General features: G+C 42.3%; 1 protein-coding gene across 3 annotated transcripts in view; it reads left to right on the top strand.

Annotated features, from left to right (window-relative positions):
* The window catches only part of FRMD3 (FERM domain containing 3), a 293,007-nt gene that overhangs the window by 193,318 nt on the left and 84,092 nt on the right, over positions 1-15,597 (top strand). For all 3 annotated transcript variants that reach the window (XM_032392982.1, XM_032392981.1, XM_032392984.1), the window contains one exon: positions 974-1,097. In XM_032392982.1, coding sequence (XP_032248873.1) covers positions 974-1,097 — 124 coding nt within the window. The remainder of the gene's footprint in view (positions 1-973; positions 1,098-15,597) is intronic.

The following is a 15,597-nucleotide window of genomic DNA, read 5'->3' as shown; positions in this document are numbered from 1 at the left end:
AGTCATGTTGGTGATCAAGTTCTTCTAATACAATTTTCCCACCCTCTTTTAATCTTCTTTCCTGGCCAGTTGTGCCTGAGACACTTGTCTCTTCTGGCCCATTTTCCTTAGCAGTCTTGTGCAATCAGTAAAAAGTATCCCAATGGCCAGAGCATCACCTTTGCTGATCCTGGCTGTGGTTGGTGCATATTTGAGGTCCATCCTCTCCTAGACCCTCTGGAAGCTCAGAGATGTGCCAGCATTTCTTCTTGCCCTTAAAGACCCCCTGGAGGTGCTCAGTATTAGAACCCTGCAACAGCCTTCATCTGGTATGGTTGCCCATGCTTAGATTTACATTCTTTAATCTAAGGAGCATTCCATTTATTTTTAACTGCAGTCTTTTTGGGTGCCTTCATGTTGTGATTTTTTTTTTTTTTAATTGGATGCACCATACTTGTACAAATCTCAGAGCAGGCAGCTCCAGCTGTAGAATTCCTAGACTCAGAAAATCAGCTATGAAAGGAACCCTGAGGGACATCCAGTGATTTCCCACTAACATCCTAGGGAATGTTTGGAAATACTGGGGGGCATCTGTGTTGGTCACAATGCGGAGGTGTGCTACTAACACATAGTACCTGATGGGTAGGGTGATAAATGTCCTAACATGCCTTGGAAGGTCTGAAACAATAAAGAATTGTTTAGCTCCCCAAATGCCAATAGTGCCCCATTGAAAAACAACTATTTAAATTCCTTTATTATATAGATGTAGAAAACAAGACTCGAAGAGGTTAGCAAGTACCCAAGCTCATACGGCTAAATCTGAGTTAGAATATGGGCTTCTAGACACTCAGGCTGTGGTCCTCCCATGGATACAAATACATTTTGTTGGGTGAGCTTATTGCCAGCTCTTCATTTGGGTGGCAGGAACCATTCCACCAGTACCCTATTCTTGTTGTTGTTAATCCTTCTCTCTCTTATTTCTTACTGGTTACAGCTGAGCTCGGCGATTATGATCCTGATGAGCATCCTGAGAATTACATCAGTGAGTTTGAGATTTTCCCCAAGCAGTCACAGAAGCTGGAAAGAAAAATAGTGGAGATCCATAAAAATGAACTCAGGTAATAGGGGTAGACGTTTGGAAGAATGATGGGAGTGAGAAAGTATTCTTACTGCAGGGAATGTGGAAATCGTGTTGTGAAATAAGAGGATTGGTAATGTATGAGTGGATGGTTTCAGGTGGTAGAGCAATCTTTCTGGGCACTGACAAGATCCTCCATAGCGCAGGGTCCCCTGGATGGCTGTCTGTGAACTATCCACAGTTACTAGAGCCATATATTTTCCTATGGGTTTTAACCACCGTGAGTTACTGTAAGTGAAATCTAGGGTAAGTAAGTAATCCTTTGTATTGTGAATTTTGCATCGCCTCTTCCTTTCCTGTGGCCGTTGCTGGAAGCTTTGACTCCAAGTAGGATGAAATCCATCGATGAGATTTCCTTTGCTGAGCTGCTTTCAAGATGACAGATTCAGTGTCTGCTCTACTGCTTGTCTGTCGTGCTCCAGGATGATTGTGACTAACTACAGAGCAGTAACAGTAGAAGCAGCAAAATCGCATATCGTATTCACTGTGTACCAGGCACCATTCTAAGCACTTGTTCATAGTGACTCATTTAATCTTCACAATGACTAGGAGATGGGCGCCATGGTTGTTTCCATTTTACAGATGAGGAAACTGAGGCACAAAGATTAAGCATCTTACCCAAGCTAGCAAGTGGCAGAGTCAGGATTTGAATCCACACAGCCTGGCTCCAGAGTCTGTGCTCTTAATCCTTGTGATGCTTCTGCTCTGCATAGGCTACTAGGTATGAAATGGAGCATGGATAGGAATCATTGACAACTTGGAATCAGGTAACTCAGGTACTCTAGTCTGTAACTAGAATTTAGATCTGTGCAAATCATGGAAAAATCCACTTTGGTAATAATAAGTGTGGGTTATGTTATGACAAGTATGGATGAAGACCTGTAAGAACTGAGATGCCTCTATCTTCTGGACCTCTGGTAATTATATATATATATTTATATAAACATATTTATTTTTATATAAATATATAAATAAATATTTTTATATAAGTAAATATATATATATATATATATATATATATATATATATATATAGTGCCACCAGGTTATGAATTCTGGAACAAGGAACTGTCCCCCTGACAGGAGTGCTTGAATTCCCTACTTTACGCAGGCGCTCCCCCTTCTGGTGAGTCTGAGCAGAGTATACACGTGGGCATTAAAGGTGGCAGCATATTTCAGCTTTGAAAAGATGACCTTTGTTCTTAACAGATAAAGATGATTAGACATCAAAAAATTGGACTGATTTCAGAAAGCAATGTGTCCTCTCTATGGGTAATTTGAGAGTATTGTCTCCTAATGAAAAGCTTTGTCGAAAATACAGGACACTGACTACTCTTTTTACATTTTGGGGATGAGAATGGTAGATAGAGGTAAAAATAAAGGTCCAGTATTCTAGCTGAGGAGGTTGTGGATGAGCAGCGTCTGGGCAGCACAGAGCGAGAACCTCCGGGAGAGGCGTCGCATCCACCGTGTGGACTGGTGGGAATGGGAATCAGGGGGCCTGCCGTGACCAGAATTTGCAGGACCTCAAATGCTGGGGACCTATGATGTTAGCAAACATCTATTGAGCATTCCTGGATGCCAAAACACTGTGCTAAGAGTCTTATGTGTGTCCACTCAGTCCTCCTAAACTCTACAAGGGAGGCGCTCTTGTTGCTCCCAATCCAAAGTGAAGAAAGCACAACGTGGAGTGGATTAAGGCCTTGCCCTGTTAGCAGCAACGTCAGGACTTGAGCCTTGCTCTTACTTGACACCGACACCCATACTCTTATCCACTCCGCTGAGCAGTCGTCCGGCAATCAGGTAGTCAGTCACGTGGGTGCTGTTGAGTGATCACCGTGGCAGTGGTGCCAGAGGGAAGAGACTGTGAGAAGGAGGACCAGTTAGTTCTGCTCTCCAAACAAGAGATGCCATGGACCTGAAAACGAAAGAAGAGAGTTTTGAGCAACCTTACATCAAGATGGTGACCCACTGACTTTCGTGAGTAAATGAGGGCATCGAAGAAGATTCCAGATTGCTTTTTATAATCAGAAAGCTGTGGATTGGACCTCATGCCCACACCTGCCTTTGTTGATAACATTGAAGGTAGTCGTCCTACACCAGGGGGAGCAGGAGTGGTCATCAGTCGGCCATGGGTTATAGATCTTGGACGTGAATGCCATGGCTTGATCGAAGCTGGGCTGTTCTGGAGCACTGTGCATTTGTAACATCCAGAAAGCTCCTGTGAAGAAGTCAGAGTTGTATGTTGAAGGACAAAACAGCCAGAAATTATGTGACATTGCACGGAGAGGTGCAGAGGGTATTTTCCTATGAATTTTTGTTCATCCTCAAGTAGTTGTGCCTTTCCTTCCTCATCAGTGCAGCAGAGAGAGATTATAGGTTTGGATGGGAAGATAAGAAAGAGCAGAACAAGCTGACAGTGCAGAGGGGGGAGAGACTTTCTAGAATTGGTTGGAAACCTGCCATAGAGTGTGAGGTTACTCTGGGGGTTCGGTGGGCCCTTTGCATGCAGGTTGTGAAAGTGTTGACTTTTCTGGTGTGGGAAATTGGACCTTTGGTTGGATTGCTTTGCAAACCCAACAGTGTCAGGAAGGAGTTGTAGATGGAAGAGAACCATAGCGTCTGTACCAAGGTGTTACCATCTTACTCTCCAAGGTCATCCCAGCACACATGACCCTCCCACACAACAAAGGGATAATGTGTGATCATTGAACTGTTGTCACAGAAACTGCCTGAGAGGATTCAGCTGGCCTTTGTTGGGGTTTGAGAGGCCCCAAAACTTAACCTCCTGCTTCATGCCTGGTTTCTGAACCAGTGGAGAAAGAAAACAAGACATGGCAGGCGCGACACAAACTATAGCAGGAATGGTGATGATGATTTACAGTGAGATAAACATACTTCCCTGTGTGGGTTCACAAACCTTCTTCTGCCTTTTTACTTGATTGGAATTGTTCTCCTCTGTGCTTTCTTTCTTTTCTTTTTTTTTTTTTTTTTAAGATTTTATTTATTTATTTGGCAGAGAGAGACACAGCGAGAGAAGGAACACAAGCAGGGGGAGTGGGAGAGGGAGAGGCAGGCTTCCCACAGAGCAGGGAGCCCGATGCAGGGGCTCGATCCTGGGACCCTGGGATCATGACCTGAGCCGAAGGTAGATGCTTAATGACTGAACCACCCAGGCGCCTCTCCTCTCTGCTTTCTGAGGAAGGGACTAAAGCTGCAATTCTTGGGGAAAAAAGTAGCCAGGGAGGAAGAAGAACCTCTCTGGGAGACTACACGCTGCTTGAAGATAGAACCAAGATGGCATGATAGACAGCCATGAATAAGGAAGTTCTTTAGGGGGAAGAAAGAGAGACTCCCTGGAATTTTGAGGTGCTTGAAAATAGAAGACCAAGAGTATAGTTAGAATTTCCATCAACTTAGATTCCTTTAGATGTTAAGAGATTTGTGAATGAAGATTGGAATTTATGGTTGGGGCAACTTTGCTTCCTTAAATGTGCCATCTGAATAGGGTAGGGTAGGGAGAAGTGACAGTTTTATAAATGTAATAACAGTTATCAATCATCTTTATATTAGTCATGAAAAACTAGATTTTGCTGAGGAAACAATCCCAAAATTTCAGTGTTCAGAACAAGCGAGGCTTATTGTTTGTTCTGCTATGTGTCTACCAGATGTCAGCTGGAAGTCTCTGCTCACCACTGTCACTCAGGACACTGACAGGTTTGAATTTGCCAGTTGAGCCAGAGGGAAAAGAGAGTTCCAGAAGGTCTTGCTTCAGCTTGGAAGTAATACTTGTCACTTCCACTTAACCATTGTGGCCATAACGAGTCACATGGTTCTACCTAATGGCAAAGAAGATGCAAACTGGAGATAGCTGGCAAACAGCTCTTAATGGCCTTTGCAATCTCATTAACTAATAGACTTTTTAAATTAAACCTTTTTTATTAAAAAACTTTAAAGAATTTATTTGGGAGAGAGAGAGCACAAGCCGGGTAGAGGGAGGAGCAGAGGCAGAGACTCCCTGCTGAGCAGAGAACCTGATGCGGGGCTTGATCCCAGGACCCTGCATCTGACCCGAAGGCAGATGCTTAGCTGACTGAGCCACCCAGGTGCCCCCCAAAACTTTATTTTTTAGATTCACAGCAAAATCAACTGGAAGGTACAGAGATTTCCCCTATTCTCCCTGCATAGCCTCTCCCGTTATCAACATCCCCGCCAGAGTGATGCATTTGTTGCAATTGATTAACCGACCCTGCCACATCATTATCACCCACAATCCATAGTTTGCCTTAGGGTTCACTCTGGGTGTTGTACACTCTATGGACAATAGTATAATGACATGTATCCACCATTATAGTACCATGCAGAATGGTTTCACTGCCCTAAAAATCCTCTGTGCTCTGCCTGTTCCTCTCTCCCTCCACCACAACCACTGGCAAACACTGATCGTTTAACTGTTTCCATAGTTTTGCCTTTGCCAGAATATCATGTTGTTAGAATCCTATAGTATGCAGCCTTTTCAGATTCTCTTCTTTCACTTAGCAAAACGTATTTGAAGTCTCTCTATGTGTTTTCATCCATAGCTCGTCCCTTGCTGAATAATATTCCATTGCTGGTATGTTCCACAGTTTATCCACTCACCTACTGAAGGACATCTTGGATGCTTCCAAGCTTTGGCAATTATGAATAAGGCTGCTATAAACATTCATGTGCAGGCCTTTTATATAGACATAAATTTTCAACTCCTTTGGTAAATACCAAGGGACACGGTTGCTGGATTGTACCGTGAGAGTATGTTTAGTTTCAAAAGAAATCCTCAAACTGTCTTCCAAAGTGGCTGCATTCCCACCAGCAATGAATGAGAGTTTCTCTTGTTCCTGTACATCCTCACCAGCCTTTGGCATTTTCAGTGTTCTTGATTTTGGTCACTCTGATAGGTGTGCAGTGAAAGTGCTTTATTCAGAAAGATTTTATAGAGGCATCGTTGGGCCTTCTAATATCCTGTAAACTAGAAGATGTGGGGATGTATGATTTGCATTATTGAATAGATGTTAGTGCTAAAACTCACTGAGGCTGAATGATTCTTCTAGATCAGCATAGATGATATAGTATTTGTATCTATATATCTATATATCTGTATATCATCTATCTATCTATCTATCTATCTATATCTATCTATCTATCTATCATCTATCTATCTATATTGGCTTTCTGGGCCACATAGTCTCTATTGCAACCACTTAGCTATGTTTTTGTAGAGCAAAAGAAGACAAAGGCAATACCTAAATTAGCGGGCTACGATTCAATGAAACTTGATTGACAAAACAGATGGTGGGCCAGATTTGACCCGTGGGTTCTAGTTTGCGGACTTCTAGACACATGGCAGAGCAGGTCTGGAATTAATTTCTGCTTCACTGCCTGCATCTGTAGATAATTTTAAGACAAAAGAGCCATATTTATTTTTAAGACTATGTATAAGGAAGAATCTTATAATTTACAGAGTTCATTTGAGTTTGGTACACAGAGATGAGGTCCTAGCATGGGGACGGCTTAGAAATAGGTTATTTCTCCTTCCAGAGCCCTCTGGTGGCTGGAAGAGGCTGTTGCCAACAATCCCTAGGGATGTGACCATTCTCTTATTTTTGACTGTCCTGGTTACTGTTTTCTAGACAGCTTTAATCATGGCCATGTGGGTTGGAAGTGAATCCCCTTTCCATTAGTCCTGAGGGTGCCCAGAAGGGGTTGAAGGTCAAGAATATGAGTGATTTCACTATCAGGAACCCAGAGAGGCTTCTCTGAAGGTTATCCTAGAGTTTTTACTCAGCAAGTTCTCTCAATACCAGTTTATCAGGTTTCTCGTTAGTGGCAAAGACATTTAGACTAGCTTCAGGCACAGGTCATCAGCTTTCAAATATTCAAAAATCTCACTTGGTGGTGAAGTGGTTTGATTTTATTCTTTGCCCTTAAAGAGCAGAAAAATCATCTAATTAGCTGCCATCATAATGACCTGATGCAGTGAGGTTTGTGCTGGAAGCAATAATGATACTGAGTGGGTTTCAAACAGAATCATTTTCTTTTTATTTCTCAAGATTCACATTCTCTGTAAATCATGTGCATCCTGGCAGGGACTTATAGTTTCAAAAATGTCTAGCTTTCCTAGAGATAAGTGACCTGCTATGATAAATACCCTCTACCTGTGCTTCTGATGAACAGATCACAAGAGCCCCCTTGGGAAATGTTTTTGTGCAGTTTGGGGAAGAGTGTTTATTATGTGATAGGAAAATGGGAAAGATCAGATTACTTTACAACTTCTAATCTTTCTGGAGATGTGCTTTCCATCATCTCCACTCCCCCCTTCATGTGACCTTTCCCTTCTCAAGTCTCTCATTTTATTTTTTTAAAGATTTTATTTATTTGTCAGAGAGAGAGCACAAGCAAGGGGAGGGGCAGGCAGAGGGAGAAGCAGGCTCCCTGCTGAGCAAGGAGCCCCACGTGCGACTCGATCCCAAGACCCTAGGATCATGACCTGAGCCAAAGTCAGACGTTTAACTGACTGAGTCACCCAAGTGTCCCATCAAGTCTCTCATTTTGAAACCCCAGAATCTCTCTCCTTGGTGGGTTATCAAATGCATTTCCATTCTCTGTTGTTATTTGGCATAGGAATTGGAAGAGGGAATTACTTGGCATCACATGCTCCTCCTATAAAAACTGAATCCTTGTATTATGTGGCCTGGAGTCAGGGACATTTCTGGGGAGGGTTGGGCCAGGGCAACTCATGTATGCACACAAGCCATCAATGCTGTTATACAGGTAAAATCTGGCTACAGTGACTTGAAAGGAGAAAGAGCAACGTCACCAAAGTGCAACATGGCTTTGAAGAAAAAGGGAGGGATAGTATTGATAGCTTGAATCAGCCATGACTTAATACATTCTTTGATCACACCTGACATGTGAATTATGCACAGTCAAAAACTTTTTGAACTTTAGGTGAACTTATAACAGTGTATCCATCCATCCAACCCTCTCTCCATCCACATACCCATCCATGATTCATCCATGCATCTGTCTGTCCATCCATCCAGGCACCCATTCATGACTTATCCATACATCCATGCATCTATCCGCTTGTCCATCCATCCATCCATGCACCCATTCATGACTCATCCATACATCCATTTGTTCATCTATTCATGTAACAAGTATTTATTAAAAGGCAACTCTGGGTCAGGAACTGTGGAAGTATTGAGTGACCTAGCCCACTGATCTTCAACTGCTTTACCACCAAGCTGGGAGCCCCTTCATCATCTATACTCCCCTATGACCTCATGTTTTCAAAGATTTTATCTAAAAAACAATACTCACAAGGTAACAATTAATTTGCTTCCTAATTTTTATTAGTCATACACAGCTACAACTACCACCCAGAGCCTTTGCATATCCAGAGGTCACTAGCCACAAGCCAAAAACCTGACACCCCATTATTACACTTACAGGACTCTTGGAGTCCAAAGCAGGGGTTATAAAGTGACAGTTGTTGAATTACATTGTGACCCAGAAATATGTTCTTTGGGCCAAATAAGTTTTTAAAAATGGAATCAGTTGCCAGAAAGTCCCAGCTTCTCTTGCACCTAGGAGATTTGGTAACACTAGGCCTTCCCCTATGTGGTAACACAGCTGGAGCTAAGCCACAGTGCTGTGTAAGAGATTCATTTGCTCTCCACATTGCCACCATCCCTGCTTGGCCAGTTAACCTTCTGCCTCCATTGGTATTGAGTTTGGGACCGCCTTCTTGGACCAGTAAGGATCAGATGCCTGAGAAATTAATTTATCCAAGGCCCTACAATTAGGAAGCAATAGACCATGACCCGAAACCTGTGTTTTCCTGTACAGTGCTCTGATATCCTCCTAACTGACTGCTCTCCTGCAAGTCTTATCCTTGTCTGGCCCCAGACCATTACCATTGTCTCCCTCATAGCATGGCATTTACCCGGATTAGAAGTGTTCTATCTAATGCTCTCATAGGGATAGTTCCTAATGGTGCCCAAGGCATTTGTAAGAGATCCTGTTCCTCTCTAAACAATTAGAAGTGACAGACTGGAGACTCTCCTAGTTAGGATGTAGAAAAGCGTGAGACATTCATCTCCTCCAACACCAAGCTAACACAACAAGCTACATAGACTACAGAATCATAGTTTTGAAACCAATCTGAGAGCAAAGAAGACTAAATACTGAAATCCAGAATGTCGTTCCTAGGACAGTGGAAACCTGAACTTGCTTTCACTTCTGATGGTGTGGGAGGAGGAGGACAAATATGTCATAGGTGGGTCAAGGGGAACTAGCCAAATCTTCAGTCAGCTTTCCATGGCCATGAGTGGGCTGACTTAACTGACTGGGATCTCAAAGACTCCAGCTGCAGAGTGAATTGCACTTTCCCACCACCATTTGGCCCTAGGCCTTCACAAAGAGAAGAGGGAAGAAGTCGGACAGGGCCGGAGATCTGAGTGAAATTCCTCGGAGGCACTCCAGACTTTTAGCCAGGGTTAGTGTAGCTCTTGCCAACAGCAGGGAAAGGACCACAAGGAGGTCCTTCTGAAGTGCTGAGAGCCAGCGACGGGGCTGGAGAGCAAAGGAGACTCCTTGAAGCTCAAAAAGTTGAGAGCAAGGCTGTAAAGCATAGAGAACTTTCCAGAGTCTAATGGGTGCTAAGATCCCAAGCCCTGCTGAAGGGTAGGTTCTGAGAGCATTCTCAAGCATTTGAAGCCAGTGGTGAGTAAACCCTACCTAGAGTTGCAGCTAAGCTAAATCTAAGCAAAGTTGCAACCAAGTTACAGCAAAACCTAACCTAACTCAGGTTGAGAGTTCTACTTCGCTGAGTTTAATTCTGCAACGCAAAGACCCAAATGGATTAGGTGGAGCTAAATCCACCCTTTCCTGCCAACCACGCTCCAAGCAATCCAGGTCCTTGCTGGCAAGATGCACACCTTATTTAATTAATGTACACTAATGATATGCACAATTAATGTATACTAATAATTTGCCCTCATTCTTAGGATGCTGTACACTTTTGTAGTCTATGTAATGATATGCTAAGGGAGGATCAATAAAAGAGTGTTCCTTTTGGCAAAAAGAATACCAGATAGGCAGAAGGGAGATGTGATTACTCGACCTCACCTAATTTATTAGAATAGCATATTTTTAGAGAATTGTTAGCTTTTTTTTTTTTTTTAAAGATTTTATTTATTTATTTGACAGAGAGAGACACAGCGAGAGAGGGAACACAAGCAGGGGGAGTGGGAGAGGGAGAGGCAGGCTTCCTGCGGAGCAGGGAGCCCGACGCGGGGCTTGATCCCAGGACCCTGGGATCATGACCTGAGCCGAAGGCAGACGCTTAACGACTGAGCCACCCAGGCGCCCCGAGAATTGTTAGCTCTTAAAGAATTCAACTAATCACTGGTCTTTACATCTAAATGTCTCATTAGAGACACTGTTAATCTTAGTAGAACAGCTCCTGATGCAAGATTTAAGGGATAGAAAATCATTACTTTCCATTACCAAGCAGAGTTTTTGCCAGAAACAAATGTCCGATGGGAGATCTGAGGGGACAAACAAAAAAGTTTGTTTAATTGGCCTTAGTGTCTTCCTGAAAACCTGATCATTAAATGCTTTCTTCCTCGGTGAGTCAGGGAGACTCAGTTTCTGGTGCCATTGGGGTCTCCACCTTTCCTCCATTGGTTTTGAACCCTTTTCGTACTTGAACATTTGCAGTTAGCCTTTCTCTGTGTGACTTCTTAGATGAAGTCTTTTCAGTGCTTAGCTGTTGGAGATCTGCAGTCAAACACAAAGCAAAGGATACCAATTTGTGAGGACTTTTATTTTAAAGAGGGGTCTTTGTTTTGCTGTGACTATCTTGACATGCTTCGTGACATTTCCCCCACCGTCATAATTCTGACTTTAGTCACATGCAGGGCTAGCAGGGGAACAGATGCTATTCTGAGGGTGAGGAGAGACCATGCTCTGTGCCAGGCACTAGTCTAATGGCTTTTCATCTGTCAACTGCTTACTGTATACACCAAATCTTCATGGTAGGTACTATTTTTATCTTCATTTTTTGGAATCAAGGAACTTTAGATTTAGCGGTTCTCCATTCCTGTGTGCAGTTCCTAGCTCAGGGCTCAGCGAACTTTTTCTACACTAGGCCACTTAGTAAATACTTCAGGCTGTGCAGAACATAGGATTTCAGGCAATTAATCAGTCTTGCCTTTGGAGCATGACTGCATCGATAGGCAGTATGCAAACAGATGGGTGTGGCTGTGTTCCAATAAGAATTTACTGGTCCTGAAATTTGAATGTCATATAATTTTCATGGTCATGGCATTACTATTCTTTGTTCGATTGTTTTAAACCATTTAAAAATGGAAAAACCAATCTTAGCTCACGGGCTGTGCAAAACCTGGCAGTGGTCAGGATTCAGCCTGCAGGCTTTAGTCTGGGGATCTCTGACCTAGATTAAAATTGAGACCTCGCTGCTCTCCCATCAAGTCTGACGATCAGGCACCTGGGGTGGATTGCCTCATCACTGATAAGATGCAATGTTCAGAATTTGAAAGAGGCTCTCTCTAAGAACTGATGGAAACCATGTCATTTTGACATGCTCTGCCATGGCACGTAGGAGGGCAGGCACATGGCTCTGGACCATATCATGTTGGTAGTGATGGTGGCGCAGGCACTGAGATGTGCTTTGGAACCAAGCAGACTTGGATTTGAACCTCACTTCTGCATTTACTAGCCAAGTAACTTTGAGCAAGTTACTTTTCCTTTCTGAGTGTCAGAATCCTCATCTACAAAAGGAGGATAAGAAGTCCTCCTTTATGAATCTTCCCATTGCTTGGACAACATAAATGATTATGTATTGCTCAGAACAGTAGAGCTTAGTAAAAAGTGGCCCTGCATGCATATCTATGAGGTTCCTGACCAGTTCTGTTTAGTTCAGCAGTGCTTTTGGACTGTACAATATTTTATCCAATAATTCTTTTATTAAAAAGGCAGGAATTGTTCCTCTTTTAATTACCACAAATATATATGAGTATATACAACATATGTGTAATTTAAAGAATAGTTGAAAAAACACCCATGACCCCCTGACTCTGCTTATGAATTAGAATATCACCAGATGCTCTAAAGTCTCCTGTGTGCCCCTCCCAGATCACCTTCTTCCCTCCTCTGCACTATTCTGAATTTGGGGTTATTCATTCTCTCATTTTGCTTTTGTAAATGTACTTCATATATATCACTAAATAATGCATTGCTTTGTTTTTGCATGTTTTTGACTTTCATATAAATGGAATCATACTCTATTCTTGCATCTCACTCCCCCCACCCCCCGGCCAACATTGTGTTTGAGGTTCTTCCACATGGATGCGTATAGCCATAGGTCTTCGTTTGTGCTTCTGAGTTAACTAATATTCTATGATGCAAACATGTCACATTTTATGTATCCATTCTGCTCATGGGCATTTGGGTTATTTCTAGGCTTCTTGAATAATTCTCATGGAGTGTATGTAAAGGAGTTCCTAGCCTAGGAATTTGGAGGGCCATAGAGTGTGAGCTTTTCTAGGGAAGTGATAGCTTGTTTGCTAATGGGGTTGCCCCAGCTTACATTCACACCAACAATACATGAAGGTCCCACGTGCTTCATAACCTTTTTTCTTTTCTGTTAAGCCCTTAAAACTTGAAGTATAACAGATTCAGAAACTTGTACAAAACATAAATATAAAGCTTGATGAATTATTACAAAGCAAGCATGTGGGTAACTACCACCCAAGTCAGAGAAAATTGGTAACACCCCAGAAGCTTCTCTCCTGCCCCTTCTCAATATTTACCTTCTCCCTCCTCCCCAAAGGTAATCACATCTCTGACTTTTAACACCTTAGTTGTGTTTTACTCATTTTTGAAAGCCGTATAAAATGAATTCATTAGTGTGTATTCACTTATATCTGTCCGCTTCTGTTTCATTTTTGTGATAGTCACCCATCTTGTGTGTAGCTTTAGTTCATTCAGTTTCGTGGCCGTATAGCGTTCCATTATATATCCATTCTCCTGTTGGGAGACATGTGAGTTTCCTATTTTTTGCTACTACAAAGGCACTACTATGAAAATTCTATATATTTCTTGGTGCCACTCGCACAAGTTTCTGTTGCATATGGAACTACTAATGGAATCGTCCTATTATAGGGTAAACACATTGAACTTGTGTAGATAATGCCAGTTCCCCAGCTGGTTCTACCACATTGCCGCTCCACCAGTGGTCTAAGAGTTGCTTTTGCCTCAGATCCTCATGAACGCTTGGTACTATGTTTTACATTTTAACTATTTAAATGGATGTAGAAATGATTTCTCATAGTTTTAATTTGCATTTTCCTGATCATAAAGAGGTTAAGCACATTTTCACATAGTTGTACGCTATTTGGATATCTTATGAGGTGCCTGTGTATGTCTTGTGCTGATTTTTCTTCTGAGTTATATATAGATTTTAAAAATTGTATTGTTTATTGATTTATAGGAGTTTTTTTAAAAATTCTACATAGAAGTCCTTTTCTTGATTGTACATGTTACCGAAATCTTTTCCTGCACTGGGGCTCACCATTTCCCTCCCTGAATGAGATGTCCCGATGCACAGAGGTCCTTGAGTTTAATGGCACGTCCTCTGGAGCTGTGTGGCCCCATACCTGCTGCCATCTGTGGTTGAGTGTTTACGATTAGAAACTAGATGCCTGTCGGATTTACAAAGGACAGGAACGTGGTCAGACCACCCAGGTGAGCAGAACTTACTCACTTTCCAACATGAACTTCCAAATGACAACCTTTCATGACTAACTTGTTCCCAGATCGAATACAAAAGAGGGGTGAGCTTTAAAACCAAACTGGGATTTTAAGAATAAACACTATGCGGCTTATGCAAAGGTGCTGACACTTTAACCACCAGGGAGAATGGCCAGCTCTCCAGAGTGAAGCCCTTTCATGTCAAGCAGGAGGATTAGCCTGGAGCAGGGCTAATGGCTTGAGCTGCTTTGGCTCCGGTCCTGGTTCCCTTTGGCCCCCGTCTGGGTCGTTAGGCTGAAGTCTTCACTGAGGGTCACCAGAGTGGGGGTGCTGCTTAGTAACATGCTGGACAGCTCAGCTTTGTGCTTTGTCCCTCGTCGGGGTGCTATGAATGCATGGGTGAGTGAGTGAGAATGTGGCGGGGAGGGAAATAGTATCCAGTATTTGGATTTAATAATGTATTTTTCAGTGAAAGGTAAGATATTACTCCTAGAACTTAAGAGAGCTATGGAGAAATTCTTGTATGTATTGGGAAAACTCAAAAAAATCCCTTTTCCCTTTCCCATCAATATAGTTGGTGACTTTTTTGAACCTGTTGTTATGGTATCAAGAAGAGATACAATAATATTGACTGTGACTTGAAAAAAGAATCAAAGAAAGAAATTGTTTTGAAGGGGCCCATAGAGTGCTGATCAGAATAAATAGAGATGTTGCCCTTATATATATCACAGTGAAACTTTAGAACACTGAGGCTAAAGAGGAAAGCCCAAAGGCTTTAGAAAGACTTTATTTTCTTAAAGCAGGTGTTTGAGTTAATCCCTCAGAAATACGTTCTGTAAAGGATGGATTAAAAATTATTCTTTTTAAAAAAAGAAAAAGGTAGCACATATGGCTATCTTCCTTCTCCAAGGCCCAATAGATAATGGCAAAATACTAGAAAGCAGATCTAGGAAAGAATACCATTTTTGGATCTGAAGTCTACCAGTGAGTCTGGAAGATGGGAAACAGATGGAGCAAATCCAGGTTAAACACATATGTAGGGTAGGAGTGATTCTGAGTGCTTCAGGCAATAGATACACAGGGCCGCCATTATGGTGAGTGGGCAACTTGCATTTGGCTCAGGTGGGTAGCTTTGACCTCTTTCTCTGGTTCCTTCTGGGCAACAGCAGGCTTGAGCTGGAAGTACCCTGTGTGTGGGCAAACCCAGAAGAACTACAATTTTCAGTTTAAAATCAAGTTACTAACATACACTCCTCCCAGATGGCATGCCCCACCACCTACTTCTTCCCTACAAACCTCTGGAGGCCACTGCATTAAACAGATAACGTCAGATAAAAAAAATGTCCATCCATGAATCACTTAAGAAAATATCACTCTATGAATGTGAGATTCTGACTCAGCAAACCAAAGAACCCTCACCAAGAAAGCAGCATTAACAGCAAACAGGATTGGACTTTAAAGGAAACAAAGTGGGATTTCCTCAGAGGCATAAGAGGAATTTATTGCATGAAATAGGAACAGGCAGCTATTTCAAGAGCCAAATAGATACTATGTTGGAAGTAAAATATTTAATTGGTATTTAAAAAAAAAAACCCTCAGAAATGGGAAGAAAAGCAGGATGCACACAGCTGAAGAATAAATTAGCAAGCTGGAAGTCCGAATTAA

The sequence above is a fragment of the Phoca vitulina genome, unplaced genomic scaffold, assembly GCF_004348235.1.
Source record: "Phoca vitulina isolate PV1807 unplaced genomic scaffold, GSC_HSeal_1.0 scaffold70, whole genome shotgun sequence".
Taxonomy (NCBI): domain Eukaryota; kingdom Metazoa; phylum Chordata; class Mammalia; order Carnivora; family Phocidae; genus Phoca; species Phoca vitulina.
The sequence above is the reverse complement of the archived record's forward strand: the minus strand, read 5'-3'. Positions and strand labels throughout refer to the sequence as shown.